This window comes from Salmo salar, chromosome ssa28 (genome assembly GCF_905237065.1).
Source record: "Salmo salar chromosome ssa28, Ssal_v3.1, whole genome shotgun sequence".
Lineage (NCBI taxonomy): Eukaryota > Metazoa > Chordata > Actinopteri > Salmoniformes > Salmonidae > Salmo > Salmo salar.
The window spans coordinates 23,808,790-23,832,500 of NC_059469.1; the positions used below are offsets into that span (position 1 = coordinate 23,808,790).

A 23,711-nucleotide genomic window follows, 5' to 3' on the forward strand; every position below is an offset into this window, starting at 1 on the left:
TTAGGGAAACACAGATTTATTTACTTACTTCTTTTTAAACTCCACAAGCAAAATATCTTATTTGAAAGAACTACTAAAGCTATTGATATTAATCATTTTCAACCATTTTTCAGAACAATAATTTATATGATGAAAATGTACCTGCATGTTTTAATTTACATATAATTATATATAATACTTAATATCTCTGTTTCTCCAGAAGGAGAGATTATTAAATCACTCTATTCCAATGTGTCCTTTGCCATGTTTCTAAATGTAATATGTCACATTTGATTGCAGCATATGTCTAGCAGTGTCATAGCATACATTGGCATAAACAGTGATGGTATGTTAAGCTGATGATGGGGTACCCTGCTGGAGACGTGATTCACCCTCTGTTATTGAGGTCAGACGCATCATCGAACAGCTAAGAGCACATAACACAACTCATAATACTTATAATATTAGGACAGTTATGAGAACATCCGTATTGTGTAAGTTGTTGGGTAAGCATGTAATGTGCACTGAGTGGACATAACATTACGAACACCTGCTCTTTCATGACATACAGTGCCTTCAGAAAATGTTCATACCCCTTGATTTATTGCACATTTTGTTGTGTTACAGCCTGAATTCAAAATGTATTAAATAAACCAATTTCTCACCCATCTACACACAATAACTCATAATGACAAAGTGAAAACATGTTTTTAGAAATGTTTGCAAATGTATTGACATTGTACATCAGTATTCACTCCATGAATCAATACTTTGTAGAAGCACCTTTGGCAGTGATAACAGCTGTGAGTCTTTCTGGGTAAGCCACGAAGAGCTTTCCATACCATTATTCTTTAAACATTTCAGACTGAACCAGGTTTTCTCTAGGATTTTGCCTGTGCTTAGCTCCATTCTGTTTCTTTTTTATCCAGAAAAACTCCCCCGTCCTTAACAAGTACAAGTATACCCATGCATGATGCAGCCACCACTATACTTGAAAATATGGAGAGTAGTAATCATTAATGTGTTGTATTGGGTTTGCCACAAACATAACACTTTATATTCAGGACAAATATGTAATTGATTTGCAAAATGTTTCTGCAGTATTGCTTTAGTGCCTTGTTGCAAACAGGATGCATGTTTTGGAATATTTTTATTGTGTACAAGCTTCCTTCTTTTCACTCTGTCAATTAGGTTAGTATTGTGGAGTAACTACAATGATGTTGATGCATACTCAGTTTTCTCCTATCACAGCCATTAAACTCTAACTCTTTTAAAGTCACCATTGGCCTCTCGGTGAAATCAATGAGCGGTTTCCTTCCTCTCTGGCAACTGAGTTAGGAAGGATCCCTGTATCTTTGTACTAAATACTTTCGGAAGGCACTGTAGACTGACCAGGTGAATACAGGTGAATGCTATGATCCCTTATTTATGTAATTTGTTAAATCCACTTCAATCAGTGTAGATGAAGGGGAGGAGACAAGTTAAAGAAGGATTTTTTTGTCTTGAGACAATTGAGACATGGATTGTGTGTGTGTGCCATTCAGAGGGTGAATGGGCAAGACAAAATATTTAAGTGCGTTTGAGCGGGGTATGGTAGTATGTCCTGGGCGCACCGGTTTGTGTCAAGAACTACAACACTGCTGGGTTTTGTCACGCTCAACAGTTTCCCATGTGTATCAAAAATGGTCCACCACCAAAAGGACATCCAGCCAACTTGACACAACTGTGAGAATCATTGGAGTCAAAAAGGGCCAGCATACCTCTGAGGGTAAAAGGGGTGCAACTCAATATTAGGAAGGTGTTTCTAGTAGGTTGTACACTCAGTGTGTGTCAAACGCATGCAGAGACTTTTCAAAAGGCTTGAGGCCATGATGAAACATACATTCCATCAAATAAAATAAAATAATGTAAGCCGCAGATAACCACATTTTTACATTTTAGTCATTTAGCAGACGCTCTTATCCAGAGCGACTTACAGTAGTGAATGCATACATTTCATACATGTTTTTTATTTTATTTTCTGTGCTGGCCCCCCGTGGGAATCGAACCCACAACCCTGGCGTTGCAAACACCATGCTCTACCAACTGAGCTACAGGGAAGGCTAACCACAAAATGAGTCAAATTTGTTTGTGCTTTTCTTGAAAACTCTTAAGGTCATTGTCATGCCAAGTTTGGCATGTGAACAAACATAGGAGTTGGCTATACAGCAGAAACTGATCTGGGACCAGGCAGAGAACAAAAACATATACACAGAAGAAGAGACTAATAGGTTTGGGCCCTGCATTGCGGCTGCCCTCTGCTCCAGCCTCTCAAACCTAATGTGTGTTTGTGTGGATGTGTGTGTGTTTATCGGGGTTGGATAAAAGAAGAAGAGAAATGTCCCTCTCTCATGGACTAGTGAAGTATATATTTTATTAAGTTCTGAGTTCTCCTACCTGTTGAGGTTCCCGTGGCGTCGTCTGCTTCACCCTCCTACTGGACGCCGTCGTCGTGGTGATCTCCATAATGGATGTGGACGTCTCCGACCGGTTGGCTGTGTTGGCACTGGACTGTGGTGTGATGGACGAGGGTGACTCCCCCACCAGCCTCACGCTGCCCTGGATGCGGATGTTACGATCTCCTTCTGTGGCCATGTTGAACACCTTCAGCCCGTTATAGTAGAGACCTGAGAGCTGGCCCTGAAACGGGCGACTCCTGTCCCGGTCCCAGCCACCTATCTGTATGGTGGTCTGGCTGTTGAAGATAGTGAGCTGCCGACCTGCGGGAAAACAACGTTACATATATACGAGAATGTATGTTGCATGGAACGCGGACGGACTCTGCCGCCGCAAATTCCCTACTTGTACTTTGTGTCACAATAGAAATCCAAAATAAAAGAGTGATGAAAAATAATCGCGCATAAGAAAAATGACAGATTATTTGCCCAGTCAGCTAATGAGTCGCAATAAATTACCCGTTGCTAGAGGCAAACCTCTCATGGTAATTTATTGCGGTTTGAATGATGGGATGGCTATGGAACAAAGGGAGAAAGAATAAAGAAATACATTTACAGTAGTTGTAAATTAATGCACTGTAGCTTTGCTAAAAGGACAATCAAATCAACTTAACTGCAGGGGGGACATTAATCTTGGTAGGCATGTGAATCTTGTCGCATTACTTCACAGCAATGTACTAAACTGCAATTGATTTATTCCTTGAAATAATAAGACAATCTTGGAAGTGTGAGTTTTTACTGCATAAGTAAACGAAATAAAAAAGGGACAGATTGTCCATGAGAAACTGTCTGTGGAGAAAATAGACCTGACAGATGTGTCATCCTATAGTGTCCAATTATCCTCTTTGAATAGCTTCATACTTTAATTCCTTTGAAAACACTTACCACTTTTACCATTTAATGTTTAGTTTCATTATGCGAACCAAAAAACACCATTCAAAGTTGTGGAATGTATAGACTTTTTGAGTTATATTACGATAATTATCATACATTTCTAAAGCTTTGCCAATGTTAAAATGTTTCCTTTTACTTTCATCTTCATCATCTCAAGACCGCCTTTTAGCAAGAAGTGAACGCAACTCAAAACTTACACGTGATATGAAAAATGAGGCATGTAACAAAAGAGTCATTCCTGACAGTAAAATAACTGAAAAAACTGAACCAGAAAACATTCAAATGAAAAATAACCATGGCACATACTAGTTGGGAGGTACAACTTGGTTTTTAGAAACATACAAAAAGGCATGCACTCAAACTTTGACGTTTTATGATACATATCCTTGATCTTCATTCCCTATACATATTTACAAAATCTGTTAAAGGGACTCAATTTCTTTATGCCAATTAATATTGCACTCTATTTATCATTTAAATGTATTGCAGTTTAATCAGTATGATCCATTATAAATCAACCACATACATGTATGTGTATCAAATATAACACTACAAATATCAACTGAATGGATAATTTAACTGGACCTTTTTTAGTTGATCATTTAGGTATTTACATCAAATAACAACAATGTTATAATAATTTATGTACATTTTAACAGTGTTGACATTACTTCAAGAAATAGTTAGATTTATGTTTACAGTCCCTTTAACCTGAAGCTGACAGACGTATTAAACAGTTGACATCTCTAAAAAGAAGAATACATTATTATATGCAAAAGTGTGCAATGTTACTAGCTAGCTACATTTAACTGTTTTAAATCATTTAGTTTTATTTAAGTTTTACTGAACATTTATTTTTTTAAGGTTTATTGGTTACAAAAAGTATTACTGGGTTATGATAAAATTATTTTTATTTGAAGTTTTAATCAATGTTTTTACCTTTGTCGAGTAGCCATTCGTCAACTACTCGACCAAGTCGATATGGGATTCGCTGTCTAGCAATCGCCAGGCGTTCGTTATCATTGTTGCCTTTAAAGTTTAAAGAGACATTTCAGTGGTTAAAGTCTGTAAAGTCAAAGGTTAAATGTTAATACTTAATCATTGAGCTATAACAACTGCCACAAAGTTTTAAATATGTTTTTGACGTTTAAAAAAAAAAACAGTTACCTACAACATTTCATCGACCCAACTTCACTTACTCAAATCATTTTATTTTAATTTTAGCCAACAAATTATTCCTATATTAATTGAGAATTAGCACGCTGAAGTTTCAACTAGGTTAATAAAGTTATGTTACTGTAGAAGCCAAAACCAAATCACAAATTTAAACATTTTCATAACATAAGTCTTGCCAAAATGATTTCCAAAAACACATTTTCTTTCTTTTCTTTCTTTCTTTTTGGCAGACTTTTTTAGCTAGTTATACATTCTCAGAATTTATCGTTTGTGAAAAACATTCAACCTTTTGCACACAGTTTATGGTTTAGAGTAGAAAACAAAGTATATAAAAACACACATATATATATATATATATAAAACATATTCCATCCCCATTTAAACAAGTTTACAAATTACCAGGTAACAATAAGCTAACAAAAACATCTGCAATCTACATAGACGTTTCAAGAATCGAAGACACAACATATTTAGGTGTTAAAATAGGTGCACACATACTGGAACACTATTCAAATAGCAGTGAAGGCTTTGACAACGGCTACCGTAAGTCAGGGTGATTACTAAGTTATGTAATGAAGTAGTTTAATGAGACCAAACTCTGCACTGCCCTTCGGATGTTTACCAAATAGCACCCTGTTCACTATATAGTGCACTACATTTGATCAGGTCAAAAGTAGTGCAGTATGTAGGGTTTAGGGTGGTATTTGAGACACAAACTTTTTCAAGACTAATCACCTTTCCAGAAAGAGAAAATTGAGACCCGCTCCAATCTTCCGGCAGATTGACAATGTTTTGTCACATCAGCCACATGAATTCTGTTTGAGCAGGTAAGGGTTTAGGGGACAAACAGTAATTTGGTGTGGAGTGTGTAGCAAGAATGAACAGCAGCATCAGTGATTGGAGAAGGGATGGGGATGGGAAGAGAGATAGAGAGAGACAGAGAGAGATACGGATAGGGATGGATATGAGAGAGAGAGCGAAAGAGAGAGAGAGGACGGGCATTGACTGGGATGGATAGTAGCAGGGTTGGAGGGGTTGAAGGAGGTCACGCTCTGAGCTCGTGACTCAGATACAAAGCAGATCTCACAGGAACTAAGTCTGACTCAACAGGATGAGATGGCAAGATGGATCGGCCTTGCAAAGGATTATTTTAATCATGTCAGTTGGAGTTAAGAGATCAAGTAGACAGTCAAAATGTATAGGATGTGTACTCTGCTCTCCCCTCCCTACACTCTATCTTCCCTATTCCCCACATGGAAGCTGCAGGAAGGTCTGAGTGTGAAAGGTAAGAAAGATGTCTGTCATTCTGAGTTAGCAGATCAGGCCATACAGACAAAGGATAAAGTATCAACCCCCCATATCTTAACTGTCTACACAGCACATAGTGAGAGCACTTAGAGTGGAGGAAGGTCTGGTGAGGTGGGTGAGTAGGCTACTCACAGTGTGTTTGGCTGAATAAGCTACTGACAGTCTGAACTTGTGACAGGGAGGTGAATGAGTGTTGCCTAGCCACCCAGACTCCTTGCTCTGGCCAAACGCTACGTCTCGCCCACGGACGTTAGATTGTTATCCGCAATGAGTCTGGATCTGAGTACCTCCCCGACCCTGATTGGTCCAGAAACCAATGGGTTGAGCCAGAGCCAGTGCACATGTGGGTAAATCAACGGTTTGAAAATGTGTTGTTGGCTTTGATACTCTTAATGGTTAGAGCCTATCAGATCGCTGATGACTTTGTTTTGTACAACTCCCCTTATGCCCCTCGTCACCAGAAACGACTTCAATGATGACAGTCTCAGACCAAACGACAGAGCAGAGTTTAGAGTCCTCAGGCTAGAAAGAGAGGCCAACTGTGATGTAAACTACAGTGATGCTGAGATACAGGCTCTGTTCCAATATCCACACAGGCATACTGTACCACTTGGACCAACTCAATGGTCTTGTTGTTAGAGTGTCCACCCCAAGATTGGGAGTTCGATCCCCGGCAGAGTCATACCAATGACTGTAAAGATGGGACTCAAATTGTCTCTGCTTGGCACTCAGCATTAAGGAGATAGATTGTGGGTAAGGCCCTGCGATAGACTGGCGTCCTGTCTAGGGGGTGTACTGCCTCACACTACAGAAAAAGGAGAACTGCTCCTATGAGCCGTTCTGGTTCACACAAGCCAAGGCTCTACCTGTACCATTTAGGGTTCTATTCTCAGCTGGCATTAAGGTGGCGGTAGTGTCAAACACACGTTAGTTTGCAATTTCATCATGTAAAAAAAAAAGAACAAAATAATCTTAATCACAAAGCATTATTAAATTATCAAGTTTGAGAGGAGTAAAACAGTGAGCTGACATTCCCTTTGTATCTATCTATGTATTGTAGGCAGGCCCACAATATTTTAGTCATGCAGGTCCTGCTTTGATGTGCGTAAAACCCTCCATAGTCTGCGCTGTTTTAAAATGATATGCCCACACGGAGAAATTATGGTGGCTGTAAATGTGACTTAGCCTTTTTAAAACAAGTTGTTTTTTCGTTTTGTTTAGAATTTTATTAGAATTATTCATTCTTTAAGGCTGTCACGCCCTGACCATAGAGAGCCTTTTATATTCTCTATTTTGGTTAAGTCGGGGTGTGACTGGGGGGGTGTTTCTATCTAGGTTGTCGAGTTCTATGTTGGCCTGGTATGGTTCCCAATCAGAGGCAGCTGTTTATCGTTGTCTCTGATTGGGGATCATATTTAGGCAGCCATTTCCCCACTGTTTTTTTGTGGGATCTTGTTTATGTGTGAGTGCCTGTGAGCACTGCAGTAGCGTCACGTTTCATTTGATTCATTTATTGTTTTTTTGTGTTCGGTTCTCTGAAAATAAAAAGATGTCGAACCGATTCCACGCTGCGCTTTGGTCTGAGTATGATTACAACGACGATTGTGACAATAGGCCTTATCTATAACGAACGTAATCTTTCTTAATGGCAATGTTTGGCATGTCAATGCTCAACCATAATGCAATTTACAGTAGACCTAGACCCTATATCAGTGTGAATGCTTCTGAAGCCATGCAATCACTTAAAACACTGTGGACTGCAAATGGGTTCAAGTTAACCTATTTACCAAAGATGGGATAGGTCTACATTTTGTTATTTCGTTCCTGTAAGCCATTTAACAAACTATAATGGACTAATAGGCAATACAGGCAATACATAAAAGACGGTAAATACACAATCTGAAGCAACCAGATATTTAGACATGGAGCACGATCTGATTGGCCAGTGAGTGGACAAGCCTCGACACACCAACAACTTATTTGTCCATCAAAATTCAGCCCTTTCACACCAATGCCAGCAAGTGCGCCGATAACTGTGATAGTGAAAATAGCAAAACTATTTCTGACACGCCCCTGAACCTATAGCGCTACCACCTGCTCTGAGATTTACCACTGTGTTAATTTAGTTCAAATAGAGCCCTTAGAATGAAGCAATGTATTTTTCAAGTTTTAAGTTTTAATGGCACATGCACAAGTACAGTGCAATGCCTTTCTTGCAAACTCAAAACCCAACAATGCAATAATGCAATTGGGCATGCATTCTGTGGATTACTACAGTAGTATTGTTATTGGGACGTAGTCAGTTTGGCGGGAGGGAGGGTTTGGCTATTGATGGGCCTTCATCCCTTCTGTCAAAGCTATATGACAGTGCCAGGCTGTTGGTTGGTTGGTTGGCCAGCTTTTTTACTTTGTTTGTCACCCACCAGGGTCCAGGTTGTGTTTTCTGAGAGGAGAGGAGTGGAATGGAGGAGAGGAGTGGTCAGTAGGAGGAAGAGTCCTGGTTCTTCTCAACCCCTGGAATACAGAGTGGTCAGGGAAGCGAGGGCGGGTGAAGAGAGAAGGAGGAATGGAGTGAGGGAGGGAAGATGTGGGTCGTGTTGGACGAAGCAGAGCACGCTGCGGGAGAGAGCAACTCTCATTCTGGATTCGTATTACTTTTTTACTGCTTTCTTTATTTCATGACAAGCTGAAATTCTTTTTGTAGGTTTATGCCTCCCAGTTATCTTCTGACAAAAGAGTAATCTCTCTTCAAATGATAGGGTTGAGAAAATTGTACAGTCTCCTTTTTAGGCTATCGGCAAGACATGTAAACACTATGTAAGACCCCAGAGAGAGAGAGTGGCTTGGGAGGGTGAGGAGACAAACAAAGACACACACACACACACACACACACACACACACACACACACACACACACACACACACACACACACACACACACACACACACACACACACACACACACACACACACACACACACACACACACACAGAGTAGTACACATGCTGTATATGTAGCTACTGCAGGTAATCAGACGCTATCGTTTTCTTACTATGGACAATAGTACTACTCTCTCCATCCTCTCTTTCTGTATTAAAACTCTGATTAATTTAAGTGTGATAGCGATATCAATTCCACTTCAGGGACATTTGTTTTTGTTTACTAACAAAACGATGCTGTGCTCTGGTTTTAAACACAGCAACACCCATACCCATTCATCATACCCATTAATTCTGTTCTAGACAGAGTACATGGTGATCTGGGCCAGGGAATGGTGGGACAGGGACAAACCTCTACCTTATCTCCCACCTCCAGACAGCAGTGATTGGGACTGAGACGCCCCCCCTGTCCCCCCAGTCCCAGTTGACCTGGCTCACCCATGCTTCTTGTTTTCTTTGTGTTAATAAAGTGGTCAGATAAGACCTGGCTTTCATGTCATTACAAGCTCTGAGAACAACGCCCCCTCGCTCTCTGCTCCACATTAAATGAACAAAATATGCAAATGGTTTTTTCCACTGTTCCTTTAGAAAGAGGGCTGGGAAAGAATTAAGCAGGAGGAGAAGATGGAGATGGAAGAATTTGTCTGATATTATTAAATACGTTTTATTTTTATATATATAAGCGACTTGGGCATAAGAAAGCGCCAGTGCACGGTTTATTGTTTTGTAGCTTTTTATTTGGACTCACCAATGGTCTGATTGGTTGCACACTAGACTGAACTGGAGCTCACAGAGACAGAATACTCTGTGTGTGTGTTTGTAAACCAGCGCAGACAGAATAATACAACCGACTGCCTGCCCCGTGGATGGCGTTGCGTGTCATTACTGATTGTTCACTACTTCTGATTCATTACTGCTCCTGCAGCCATGGCTAAAAGAGCAGAAACAAATCAAACCTTCGCCTTCCGGGTCTGACCCTGAGAGGAGAAGGGACGGAGAGGGAGAAGAGAAAGAGAGAGGGGGAATATGAGAAAGAGATGAAGAGAAGGAGAGGGGGAGAGAAAGAGACAAAGAGTGAGCAGTAATGAGAGAGATAGAGGGAAGAAGGGATCAAGATCAAAAGAGGAGGGAGGGTAGGATAGAGAGAGTGAGTGAGAGGGGAAGAGAGAGAGGAGTTAAAGAGAGCAAGGGAGCTTTGTAAGTGCATCATGCTCTGATAACAGTAGAAGAATAAGGCCAGGGCTCCCTAGTCCATTCTCTTTGTGTGCTGTGTGGTAGACAGGCTTTTAGCATTAGCTGTTCCCTCCAACAAAGTAGTTTACTACCCTGCTACTGTACCCTCTGGGCCTCACGCAGACAGAATATGGTGTGTGTGTGTGTGTGTGTGTGTGTGTGTGTGTGTGTGTGTGTGTGTGTGTGTGTGTGTGTGTGTGTGTGTGTGTGTGTGTGTGTGTGTGTGTGTGTGTGTGTGTGTGTGTGTGTGTGTGTGTGTGTGTGTGTCTGCTACCCTGCTACAGTACCCTCTGGGCTTGACAGCACCATTGTTATGGTATGACTTTCATGGCCCAGACTCTGGATAAGGAAGAGGGTCTGATTTCTGAGGCTGCCTGTCCAGCTCTTTTGTACTCCACATAAAGAGGGAACGAAAGGGGAAGAAGGAAAAAGAACGATAGAAAGGAAAGAGAACTGGGTATCTAAGACAAATGGATGGGTTATTTTGAGTCTGCATCTACATCCCAAATGACACCCTATTCCCCTTTATAGTGCACTACTTTTGACCAGGGCCAATAGGGAAACCCATAGGGCTCTGGTCAAAAGAAGTGCACTATTTAGAAAATAGGGTGTCATTTGGAATACACACAGAGCCTCTGATAATTGGGCTAAGGACATTCTAATGCCTCAATAAATGGGTATGATGTGACCTTTTAATGAGATTATACCAGGGAAGGCACTTGTGGTGCAATTATTCCCCCCTGCTTTTCACAATGGTGATCCCCTCCATCCCTCCACCCTTTTAATCTTTTTCCTCTCTCTCTCTCTCTCTCTCTCTCTCTCTCTCTCTCTCTCTCGCTCTCTCTCTATATATATGTATCTCCCCGTATCTTTCTCTCTATTTCTCTATCTTCCCATCTTTTTTTCTCTCTGCCTCTCTCTCTCTCTCTCTTTCTTTTTTGTCATCATTCCATATCCTCAGCGTCTGTTCTTATTATGATGTCACTCTGGAACCTGCCAGTGGCCAGTGGCTGGGGGCAGCCATTACCCTGATGCCTGTAGTTCTGCCTCGGTCTGTGACAGTCTGCATCCCAAATGGTACCCAATTGCCTATTGCCAGACTGACAGAGGCATTGATAGAGGCTCATCAAAACATAGAGGAGCTGGGAGAAATACAGTATTAGGGATAGTTAACTGGGGAGGGCAGGGGAAAAGGGAGGGGGATGCTGTACAGTAATTGTGATTAGAAGTAATTAGACTGGTTTTATAGGATGGCATGTAAGCAGAGATAATACTCACACAGGGCATCATTTACTGTAGGGTGTTTGCATTGAACTAGCCTATTTGCATTGAACTAGCCTTTTTTATATTTTACTGGTAGTTAACTAGTTAGGACTTGAATCTGGTAAGAAATGTCAATAATGAATCAGAATCAAATGAGACATTCCCTCTCATCCCCTACTGAAAAAATATATCATTTGATTATGTGTCTGTTGATTAGATCTTGTTTGGAAATTCAAAACTACTGTAGTAACATAATATTGGACTGCATATCCATGTTTGATGTTATTTTATATAATGACTTGCTTTATCAAAGATGTGCTCTGTAAAGTCAAAGATGTCCAACAAAGCCAGAATTACAATGAGTGACACCAGTAGGCCAGTCTTTGTTAAGACTGTAGGTTTATAATAATATATCACCATCATATGTTAAGCATATTTTCTGCTAGATATGAAATACAAGGATATGTAATTACTAGACACAGTTCTTCTTATCTCTCTCCCACTCCCCTCCCTCAGTAATTTTTAGTTACATTTAAATTCATTCGGGTGTTTTATCAGTGGTATCATAGTGCTGACTATGGTAAAGTGGCACAAAATCAAATTAAGCTCACTTAAGAAATATATATTTTTTTTATTGCAATGACTTTTAAAAACTTTATTCGGAAAGTTACATTAATTTCATGGCCTTTTACTGAAGTCCATGTCAAGTTAAAATGATAAAAGGAAATAAACAGGACTGCCCATTTAGTTTTGGAGATGGAGGAAATGTCAATCAAGTTTGTGTGTGCATAATATGTGTCTAGTCTAAATGAACTCCATAAAATACCAACCAAAGCTTCTCAGTAAGATGTGTCTGTGTCTGCATTCACCATGCACTTATGTGTACTTATTGACAATGGCTAAAGAAACCATTTCAATTGGAAATAAGCTGTAGCCACACACATTATGTTGAATCATTTCAAAGTAGCAAGTGGTTTACATGTTATTTAATTGCATGTTTGATAATGAAGGTCATTCCAATATATTGGTTAGGAAATAAAACAAAATATTATAACTCAATGTGAATGTTTAGCTGACAAGTATTTAATTTAGACTTCACTGATATGGACCCTTAACAATTGTGTCCTTATTTAGATAATAAAGAATATATTTTCTTTGTAAAATATGGGCTTCAGTCCGATTGCAGATTTAGACAGCCAATTCATTCTAGACTCTTGACTCAACGACATTCCGGAGGAGTTATTGAATACAATTATTTCTCTATTTTCCCTCTGCGAGTTTAGTCTGCCGTTGAGAAATATTGTTGGTTAGTGAATGATTATAAATACTCTTTTCATTACACCAAATGAAAACCTGTGACTCTGAACTCATTAGAGCACTAACCAAACTTCAACTAAATGAATCCACTTCCTTCTAGAAGTAGTTCTGTGCAACGATGAATCTTCAGAATCTTTTTGAGTATTTAAGTTTTTTGGGCTAAAGCCACAAAGGGGCTGTCTCAGAGAGTAACCAAAGTAGTAAAAAGTGTTCAAATATCCTAAATATCCTAAAGACTTACAGTATTAATGTGTGTGTGTGTGTGGGGGGGGGGTATGCGTCTTTGTGTGCACGTGTACATACAGTATGTATGTGTGTGTGTGTGTGTTTCTGACAGTCTATGTGTTTCAAATCAAATCTAACTTTATTTGCCACATGCGCTGAATACAACAAGTGTAGACTTTAACGTGAAATGCTTACTTCCAAGCCCGTAACCAACGGTGCAATTCAAAAAGAAGAAAATATTTACCAAGTAGACTAAAATAAAAAGTAATAATAAAAAGTAACACAATAAGAATAACAATAACAAGGCTATATACAGGGGGCACCGGTACCGAGTCAGTGTGCAGGGGTACAGGCTAGTTGAAGTAATCTGTACATGTAGGTGGGGGCGAAGTGACTATGCACAGGTAACAAACAAACAGCGAGTAGTAAAAGAGGGGTGGGGGTCAATGTACATTTTCCGGTGGCGATTTTTATGAATTGTTCAGCAGTCTAATGGCTTGGGGGTAAAAGCTGTTGAGGAGCCTTTTGGTCCAAGACTTGGCACTCCAGTACCCCTTGCCGTGCGGTAGCAGAGAAAACAGTCTATAATGATGGTGTTGGAGTTGTGCCTGGCCGTGCAGTCATGAGTGAACAGGGAGTACAGGAGGGAAGTGAGCACGCACCCCTGAGGGGCCCCCATTTTGAGGATCAGCGTGGCAGATGTGTTGTTGCCTACTCTTACCACCTGGGGGCGGACCGTCAGCAAGTGCAGGATCCAGTTGCAGAGGGAGGTGTTTAGTCCCAGAGTCCTTAGCTTAGTAATGCGCTTCGTGGGCACTATGGTGTTGAAGGCTGAGCTGTAGTCAATGAACAGCATTCTCACATAGATGTTCCTTTTGTCCAGGTGAGAAAGGGCAGTGTGGAGTGCAATTGAGATTGTGTCATCTGTCGATCTGTTGGTGCGGTATGCGAATTGGAGTGGGTCTAGGGTGTCCAGTAGGATGCTGTTGATGTGAGCCATGACCATCCTTTCAAAGCACTTCATGGCTACCGACGTGAGTGCCACGGGGCGGTAATCATTTAGGCAGGTTACCTTCGCTCTCTTGGGCACAGGGACTATGGTGGTCTGCTTGAAACATATAGGTATTACAGACTTGGTCAGGGAGAGGATGAAAATGTCAGTGAAGACACTTGACAGATGCTTTGAGTACACATCCTGGTAATCCGTCTCGCCCAGCGGCTTTGTGAATGTTGACCTGTTTAAAGGTTTGGTTCACAAGGCTACCGAGAGCGTTATCACACAGTCATCCAGAACAGCTGGTGCTCTTGTGCATGCTTCAGTGTTGCTTGCCTCGAAGCGAGCATAAATGGCATTTAGCTCGTCTGGTAGGCTCGCGTCACTGGGCAGCTCGCGTCTGGGTTTCCCTTTGTAGTCCGTAATAGTTTTCAAGCCCTGCCATATCTGACAAGCGTCAGAGCCGGTGTAGTAGGATTTCATCTTAATCCTGTATTGACGCTTTGCTTGTTTGATGGTTCGTCTGAGGGCATAGCGGGATTTCTTATAAGCGTCTGGATTAGTCTCCCGCTCCTTGAAAGCGGCAGCTCTAGCCTTTAGCTCGATGCAGATGTTGCCTGTAATCCATGGCGTCTGGTTGGGATATGTACATACAGTCACTGTGGGGACGACGTCATCGATGCACTGATTGATGAAGCCGATGACTGAGGTGGTGTATTCCTCAATGCGATTGGACGAATCCCGGAACATATTCCAGTCTGTGCTAACAAAACAGTCCTGTAGTGTAGCATCCGCGTCATCTGATCACTTCCATATTGAGCGAGTCACTGGTACTTCCTGCTTTAGTTTTTGCATGTAAGCAGGAATCAGGAGGATAGAATTATAGTCAGATTTGCGAAATGGAGGGCGGGGGAGAGCTTTGTATGCATCTCTGTGTGTGGAGTAAAGGTGGTCTAGGATTTTCTTTCCCTTGTTGCACATGTGACATGCTGGTAAAAATGTGGTAAAACTGATTTAAGTTTGCCTGCATTAAAGTCCCCGGCCACTAGGAGCGCCGCTTCTGGGTGAGCATTTTCTTCTTTGCTTATGACCTTATAGAGTTGGCTGAGAGCGGTCTTAGTGCCAGCTTCGCTTTGTGGTGGTAAAGTCTTTCTGTCTGTCTGTGTGCCTGTCCATCTGTGTGCCTGTCCGTCTGTGTGTCTATCCGGCTGTGTGCCTGTCCGTCTGTCTGTGTGCCTGTCTGTCTGTGTGCCTGTCTGTCTGTGTGCCTGTCTATCTGTGTGCCTGTCTATCTGTGTGCCTGTCCGTCTGTGTGCCTGTCCGTCTGTGTGCCTGTCCGTCTGTGTGCCTGTCCGTCTGAGTGCCTGTCTGTCTGTGTTTCTGTCTGTCTGTGTGCCTGTCTGTCTGTGTGCCCGTCCATCTATGTGTCTGTGGAACAGTGAGTCTCTCTATTGCACAGCTAAGATCTTATAGAAACCATAAAGACAGTCAGTCTATTAACCCTACAGTGTATTCTGTGTTCCTCCATGTTCACTGCACGTCACAAGACATTAATTTTCCCCCCATCTACCTGAGGCGGCGACTGACGAGCGAATCTGTCCCCAGCCATAAAAACCCTCTTTAGTGTGGGTGAAAGCACTGGGCCGCCTGAAAAGGTCAACGAACAATACAGAAGAAGGAGAGGTGGAAGAGACAGGTTGAAATCGTCTCTGGTTTGTACTCATGCCAAGATGGTTGAGTTAGACTCAGGCAATCCTGATCCTATGAGCTATGCCCCTCCCCTATGGCTCCTCACATAGGACTGCTACGAGGAATTCCAGAAGTGCATTCTTAATCCTCAAAACCCGTGGTGATTTCAAATATTTGTGATATATTAGCGATATATTAGTGCTGGCGATATTACTGTGCCAACGTAGATGTCCTATTTTATACCGAGATTGTAAAAGAATTTGTATGTTGATGTTGTGTGGAGAGACGGACCAAGGCACAGCGTACTCTGAGTTCCACATATTTCTTTCGTGAAACTTTACAAACAACCAAAAGAAACAAACAACAAACCGTGACGACAGAGATGCTACATGCACTTACTCAAAATAAGATCTCACAAAACACAGTGGGGAAATGGCTGCCTAAATATGATCCCCAATCAGAGACAACGATAAACAGCTGCCTCTGATTGGGAACCATACCAGGCCAACATAGAAAAAACAACCTAGATAACCCACCTTGTTCACACCCTGACCTAACCAACATAGAGAATAAAAGGCTCTCTATGGTCAGGGCGTAACAGTACCCCCCCCCCCAAAGGTGCGGACTCAGGCCGCAAAACCTGACTCTATAGGGGAGGGTCTGGGTGGGCATCTAGCGTCGGTGGCGGCTCCGGTGCGGGGCGAAGTACCCACTCCGCTCGTGGCTCCAGCCATGGAGCTGAGTTGGCCGCCGTGCCTGGACTGGGCACCGGCACAGAGGAAGGCTCTGGCCTTGGAGCGGGACTGGACACCATGCCTGGACTGGGCATCGGCGCAGAGGAGGGCTCCGGCCTGTGGACCGGTGCAGAGGAGGGCTCCAGCCTGTGGACCGTCGCAGGAGGCTCCGTACTGTGGACCGTCGCAGGAGGCTCCGGACTGTGGACCGTCGCAGGAGGTTCCGGACTGTGGACCATCGCAGGAGGTTCCGGACTGTGGACGTCTCAGGAGGTTCCGGACTGTGGACCGTCTCAGGAGGTTCCGGACTGTGGACCGTCTCAGAAGGTTCCGGACTGTGGACCGTCTCTGGAGGTTCTGGACCATGGACCGTCTCTGGAGGTTCCGGACTGTGAACCATCTCTGGAGGTTCTGGACTGTGGACCGTCTCTGGACTGGAACCTGTCGCCGGAAGCTCTGGACTTGGGACCATCGTCAGAAGCTCTGGACTGTGAAATGTTGCCCGGAAGCTCTGGACTGGAAACTGTAGCCGGAAGCTCTGGACTGGAACTGTCGCCGGAAGCTCGGTTATGATATCGTTTAGGACCTTGAGCGTGGCTGAGGTGCACCCATGACCAGCTCGGAAACCAGATTGCATAGCGACGAAGGTACTGTGGGATTCGAAATGATCGGTGATCTGTTTGTTAACTTGGCTTTCAAAGACTTTAGAAAGGCAGGGTAGGATAGATATAGGTCTGTAACAGTTTGGGTCTAGAGTGTCTACACCTTTGAAGAGGGGGATGACTGCAGCAGCTTTCCAATCTTTAGGGATCTCAGACGATACGAAAGAGGTTGAACAGGCTAGTAATAGGGGTTGCAACAATTGTGGCGGATCATTTTAGAAAGAGAGGGTCCAGATTGTCTAGCCTGGCTGATTTGTAGGGGTCCAGATTTTGCAGCTCTTTCAGGACATCAGCTATCTGGATTTGGGTTGAAGGAGAAATGTGGAGGCTTGGGCAAGTTGCTGTGGGGAGTGCAGAGCTGTTGACCGGGGTAGGGGTAGCCAGGTGGAAAGCATGGCCAGCCAAAGATAAATGCTTATTGAAATTGTTGATTATCGTAGATTTATCGGTGGTGACAGTGTTTCCTAGCCTCAGTGCAGTGGGCAGCTTGGAGGAGGTGCTCTTATTCTCCATGGACTTTACAGTGTCCCAGAACATTTGGGAGTTTATTCTACAGGATGCAAATGTCTGTTTGAAAAAGCTAGCCTTTGCTTTCATAACTGCCTGTGTATATTGGTTCCTCACGTGACTTGTATCTGCTTTGTAACTGGACAATATAGCAGCTATCGAGCGACATCATGTGTTTGCTAACAGACCATGTGACTTGTATCTGCTCTGTGATTGGACTATGCAGACGGCAATGCTTAATGGGATGTACATAGGCTGCGGTTCAAACTCATAATAGACACACCCTGGTCCACTTACCCTCGCCTTATGCCCTTGTGGGATCCCCGTCGGCGTCTAGGAGTGTGGTCCAAATGATTAGCCAAGCAAGGGAAGTTAGCAACATAAGCGCCTCAGCCCTCATTTTTAGTCGAGTTTGCGAGTGTACAATTATGTTCACTCCGGGGGCCTGAAACTCCCCATCATTCAATTTGCAACTATTGTACATCCGCTAAGAAAAGTCAGCAAAAACTTAAAAACAACATCAATGGAGAAGTCAACATACAAGTGTAAGTAAAAATGAATGCAAATAAGTTAGAAATTGTGTTACTAATGCACATGACGACACAAACACGTCTTGTAAAAAGTAAATATGTTTTTGTTTGGTTATCTTTTGGAAATTGTAGAAATAAAACTGTTTCCTTCTTCAGAAGTTAATTCATTTGCTAGCTATCATACAGTAGGTGTCACGACTTCCGCCGAAGTCGGTCCTTCTCCTTGTGCGGGCGGCGTTCGGTGGTCGATGTCACCGGCTTTCTAGCCACCGCCGATCCACTTTTCATTTTCCATTTGTTCTGTCTTTGTCTTACACACCTGGCTTCACTCAACCAATTACTTGTTTATTACTTAACCCTCTGTTCCCGATGTTGTGTTTGTGAGTGATTGTTTATTGTAATTCGGTCCGTCTTTGTGGGCTCGTGATGTTACTTTGTATATTTGTATTTTTGAGTAAAGTACGTTGATTACTCATATCTGCTGTCCTGCGCCTGACTCTCTACACCAGCTACACACAGGACCTTTACAGACCTGGTGTTGTTCTACTCATATCTGCTGTCCTGCGCCTGACTCTCTACACCAGCTACACACAGGACCCTTACAGACCTGGTGTTGTTCTACTCATATCTGCTGTCCTGCGCCTGACTCTCTACACCAGCTACACACAGGACCTTACAGACCTGTGTTTCACCACAGCTACACACAGGACCCTTACAGACCTGGTGTTGTTCTACTCATATCTGCTGTCCTGCGCCTGACTCTCTACACCAGCTACACACAGGACCCTTACAGACCTGGTGTTGTTCTACTCATATCTGCTGTCCTGCGCCTGACTCTCTACACCAGCTACACACAGGACCCTTTCAGTAGGTGTATATTAATAATTATATATTTAATATAAGTAGACATGCACTCATAATTGACTGTAGCACATATAAAGCACCCACAAGCTACCGGTGGCTGAAAACACAATCATCGCGAGATGAATGAGTGACGAATTTCCGGCCAAGGGTGGTCCATTTAAAAATCATTCCTTCCTCCCTCGGCCCTTGCCCTGCAAGTGTATACTCGTCAGACGTCATTATACGTCATCAGAAGTGTCCACTTCATTTGAGGGCTGAGGGGATAGGGTGTGTCTTTTAAGTGTTTGGACCGCAGCCACAGTGTTGTACCCCTGACGTTTTTTCATATACCACAGTTTTTTTTCAAATGATTTGTAATATTTTGTATGAACGGTTCACCCCGTTCAGGGACGCGGCCTGTTGCAGCCCTATACAAGGCAAGGGCTGCATTCCAAACACGTGAAAGACACACCCTCTCCGCTCAACCCTCAAATTAAGTGGACACTTCTGATGACGCATCATGACGTACGATGAGTTGACGCTTGCATTTCCCAGAAATTCGTCCCAATCGAAAATTACAATGCATAAGTGTGATGTCAAGGAAATTTGTATGCACTAGCAAACGTTTCCAAAAGCTAACCAAACAAAAACATTATTACTTTTATGATACGTGTTTGTGCCGTCATGTGCATTAGTAGCACAATTTCAAACTTATTTACATTAATTTTTAATTACACTTGTATGTTCAGTTCTCCATATTGATGTTGGTTTTAAGTTTTGGCTGACTTTTTTTAGTGGATGTACAATCATTGTGAATTGAATTATGGGGCGTTTCAGGCCCCGGAGTGAACAGAATTGTACACTCACAAACTCAGAGGGCTGAGGAGGGCTGAGGGGCTTACGTTGCCAACTTCCCTTGCTTGGCTAATTGATTGGATCTATGGCAAAGATGGCCGCGGGGATTCCCCCAAGGGCATAAGGCGAGGGAAAGTGGAGGAGGGTGTGTCTTTTATATGTTTGAAACGCAGGCAAGCTCCTTCCCCATTACTCAAGCCCCTTCCCTTGTCTTAGACCCTGCCCCTATAAATTAGTCCCCTCCCCCAAAGGCTCTTTGAATGAGAACTGTCATGGCAGAGAGTGGGTAATATGTTAATATTATATCTTATACATCTTATATTATAAGAATACAGTGAAAATGTTTGCCGTTGCAGGCAAACATTGATGATCATTGAGTCTCCCTTCATGATGTTTGTCCAGAGGATAGACATTAATCCTTAGAGGAACTGATATCACAGGAAGTGACATTGCCGTTCCAATATTTCAATCGTTATGTCAATTAATGGGATCTTAAGAACAAATATCCTCTGGATTCACTTTACTGTTACATTTATTTAGAGTAGACCATTTTGCAACACAATCTCCAAAGAAACTTGGCCATAACTGCAGCAACAGAGATATGTCATGGCTGGCCCTTTTAATTATGGCGTGTGGGGCCATCTGTGGTGCCATCTGTAGATTATGGAATGTGTTGCTATTTTAATTAGAGTATATTTTGCGTATGTCAGCTGTCAGTCAAATGCGCAAAAGTTTAAGCGAAACTAACCTAGACGGTTGAAATTAGGAATTTATTCAGACATTTTGGCATTAGGGTAAAGTTGATTCATTCCGAGATTTAGGATTTAGGGTTAAGTTTAGGCATTGATTCCAAGTGGATAAGGTAAGCGTTAAGGTTTGGAATATGGTTAAAACAAAAAAAATACAAAACAAGCGCCTAGCACTGGGATTGAACCCATTCGTGTTGCCCCTAGTGGACAGTAGGAAATTGTCATGGAAATAAAATGCCACCCCATGCCATAGTTTCACCATTTAAAATTTGCCTAAATATGCCAGAATTCACCAGAATTTGTCCTGACATTTACATTTGCTGTCTTGACTTACTTCAGTGAAAGCTACAGGTGTTAATAGGTAACAAAACATTTTCATTTCCTGGTTACAGTAACCTGTATGACAAACGCTGTCACCTATAACGAGACATGTTAAATAATTCACCTGACTTGGATCGTCTGTAGCCTTTGTCAAAGCCTTTTTAGCAGTTCAAATGTTGTGAATTCAAGACCCCCAAGCGTTGACATTTAAAGTCTTCTCAACCAGACAGTCATCGTTCTCCTGACATGTTGACATTTGAAAGGATACTGTCTCGAAAACCAGATGATATTATCATGAGAAAGAAGCACAGTATATATATATATATATATATATATATATATATATATATATATATATATATAAGTATATAGTAATATATATGACACACTAACCAACAAAACAACATAATTTCATACACCATTTAAAATAGCCCAATATTTAACCTCAACATCAACCTTTCCTGACAACACTTTGCCTTCTTGGTCATTTCAAGTACAGGTACATTCAGACTATGGTAGAGATCACTGTGAGCAGAGAAGATGCTAGATAGGTAATAAGGCGTGGGTGTCTTACCTGTGGGATAGCGCTCTATGACAGGTAGGTCATCCACCTGTAGTGTGGCGTTACCGCCACTCCGCGTAAACTTCACTATATGGTACTTTCCATCATTTACAAACTTTGCTGTCTCCTCGATATTTATGTCGTCCGTTCCAACATTAAATATAACTGCAATGTTTCCTTTTTCCTGTTGAGACAAAGAAGAAAGAGCAGAGAAAGTTTAGAGATGAGAAGGAAGAGTATTTTGTATATTCCAAAGCAGGTGTTTGGTTGCTTCATAAAGAATAGCAAGGTGTAAGAGTCAGTGTGTTTGTGTAGTGATGATGATGCTGACCACATTTAGGCGGTGCCACTCAACCTTAGATACCATCTGATTAAGTTTACATAATGAAAGGATATAGTAATCTAATCAAATCTAAGTCTTTACAAAGAAGTACATCTCAAAATAATGCAGCCTGACTCCATTTCCTTGTCAATATAAATGTAGTTATCAGTTCTAATCAAGTGATACAACAACGTCCACAATCAATATGTATTTCTGTTTAGCCACTGAAATCAGGTTCCAACCAAACAATACAAATATGAGTAGGCTACATATTGACTAGATAATGCAAGTTAATTCAGTAGGGTGAGCAATGTTTTCCCCAAAAGTCTATGTTTTAAGGCTCCCGAGTGACGCAGCGGTCTAAGGCACTGCATCTCAGTGCTAGAGGTGTCACTACAGACCCTGGTTTGATCCTGGGCTGTATCACAACCGGCCGTGACCTGGGGTCTCATAGGGCGGTGCACAACTGGTCTAGCGTCGTCCGGGTTAGGGGAGGGTTTGGCTGGGGTGGGCCGTCATTGTAATATAAGAATTTGTTCTTTACCGACTTGCCTAGTTAAATAAAGGTTAAATAAAATAAATAAATAAATATGTATAATAAACTAAGTTGTCCATGGTGTGTATTTTTTACTAAACCACCTCTGTTATTTAATGAGCGACAAGATTCAATGACACTCAGAATTTTTTTTTACTGACAATTCTTCCACCTACTCTTTTCATATCAACATTAGTACTTTGCCTTTGGGATAATGAGAGAGACCATCTGTGTATTGCTGTGGGCCCCAAAGCACAGTTTAAAACGCTCCTTATCTGTTTAACCAGTGCTTTAGAATCCAATGAGAAGGTGAGAATCTAATTTCAGGGCAGATTGTATGTGGCATTCAGATCCTGAGTAAATCGCAAAATGGTACTGATTCAATCAGCGTTTCACATCAAACAGGAATTTAATGATCAAATAATTAAAAAAATATGTTCACTAATGTCTGTCTGTTCCATGTCCCCTACACAGGTCAGGCAGTCTCTCTCTCAAGTTCATGTCTTATTATTTGTCATATGTACAGGATACACATGGTATACACCGTCCAATGAAATGCAGGGTCAATGCAACAACAATTAGAAATAATAAAAGATAAGAATACAAACATAAAGTAAATGGCTCAGTAAAGTAAAAGTTATCTTTCTCACTCCCCCTCTCCATCTCTCTTTCTGAGCTGGTACTGTATGTAGGGAGCAGTTGGTTGGAGGATCAACCCTACAGTGCAGTATAGCAGTATACTGCATGAGATTATCCAGTCAGCATAGCCTCTCTCTCTCTATCTTTCTCAGCCCATCTATCTCTCCTTCGCTCTCTCTGTCTATCCCTCCCTCCTTCTCTCTCTCTGCCACCTCCCTCTAACACAGAGTAAGTAGTGAGCACATCCCACAGCCAAAAGCTACTTCTAGCTACCCCAATTAAAAACATTTGTAGTGTGTCACACCAGATTACGGAAACTAGGACGTTCCTCTGGTTTATAAATGTAATTTCAAAGGAAGCCAAGCGCTAACACAAGATCGTATCAACTGATACCATTAAAGCTACGCTACAGTAATACATTCCCTCACTCCCCCCACAGCTCTTGTTTTGAAACAGACAAAAAAAGGAAAGAAAACTCTGCAGTTAATATGTTGATAATAAATCCCACTTTAAAGCTATAGTCTGGGAAGCTGTTTAATGGTTACTTCAATTATTGATATGTACCATCTGCTATACACCAAAACAAGTGGCCGGGACCCTGTTTTGCCGTTTTTCAAATCACAGAATTTAGTTTTAAACTGAATATTAAAGAACACGATCTGAAGCCTGACCCCTACTCCATGTATGAAGGCGAGGATGATGGGATGGAGGCATGAGTGAGATGGAAGGATGATCTGGAGGGCGTGGAGGAGAGGAGTGGTGCTCCTGGAGAAGAGTAATCCTCTCCAGGAGGGGAATAGACCCCCTGTGGCCTCTCCAGGATCACAGCGTGTGTGTGTGTTTGAGTGTGCATGTGCGTGCGTGTGTGTGTGTGTGTGTGTGTGTGTGTGTGTGTGTGTGTGTGTGTGTGTGTGTGTGTGTGTGTTCCAAGATCACAGA

The 23,711-nt window shown here is 42.1% G+C and overlaps 1 protein-coding gene across 30 annotated transcripts in view; it reads right to left on the reverse strand.

Annotated features, from left to right (window-relative positions):
• LOC106589744 (neurexin-1a) overlaps positions 1 to 23,711 on the reverse strand; it is a 517,818-nt gene that overhangs the window by 85,193 nt on the left and 408,914 nt on the right. For 19 of the 30 annotated variants that reach the window (XM_045709964.1, XM_045709965.1, XM_014180038.2 and 16 more), the window contains 3 exons: positions 21,289 to 21,460; positions 4,308 to 4,397; positions 2,416 to 2,738 (listed from right to left, as the gene is read on the reverse strand). In XM_045709964.1, the coding sequence (XP_045565920.1) occupies positions 2,416 to 2,738; positions 4,308 to 4,397; positions 21,289 to 21,460 (585 nt within the window). The remainder of the gene's footprint in view (positions 1 to 2,415; positions 2,739 to 4,307; positions 4,398 to 21,288; positions 21,461 to 23,711) is intronic. The other 11 variants (XM_045709962.1, XM_045709961.1, XM_045709966.1 and 8 more) reach the window with 1 other exon arrangement.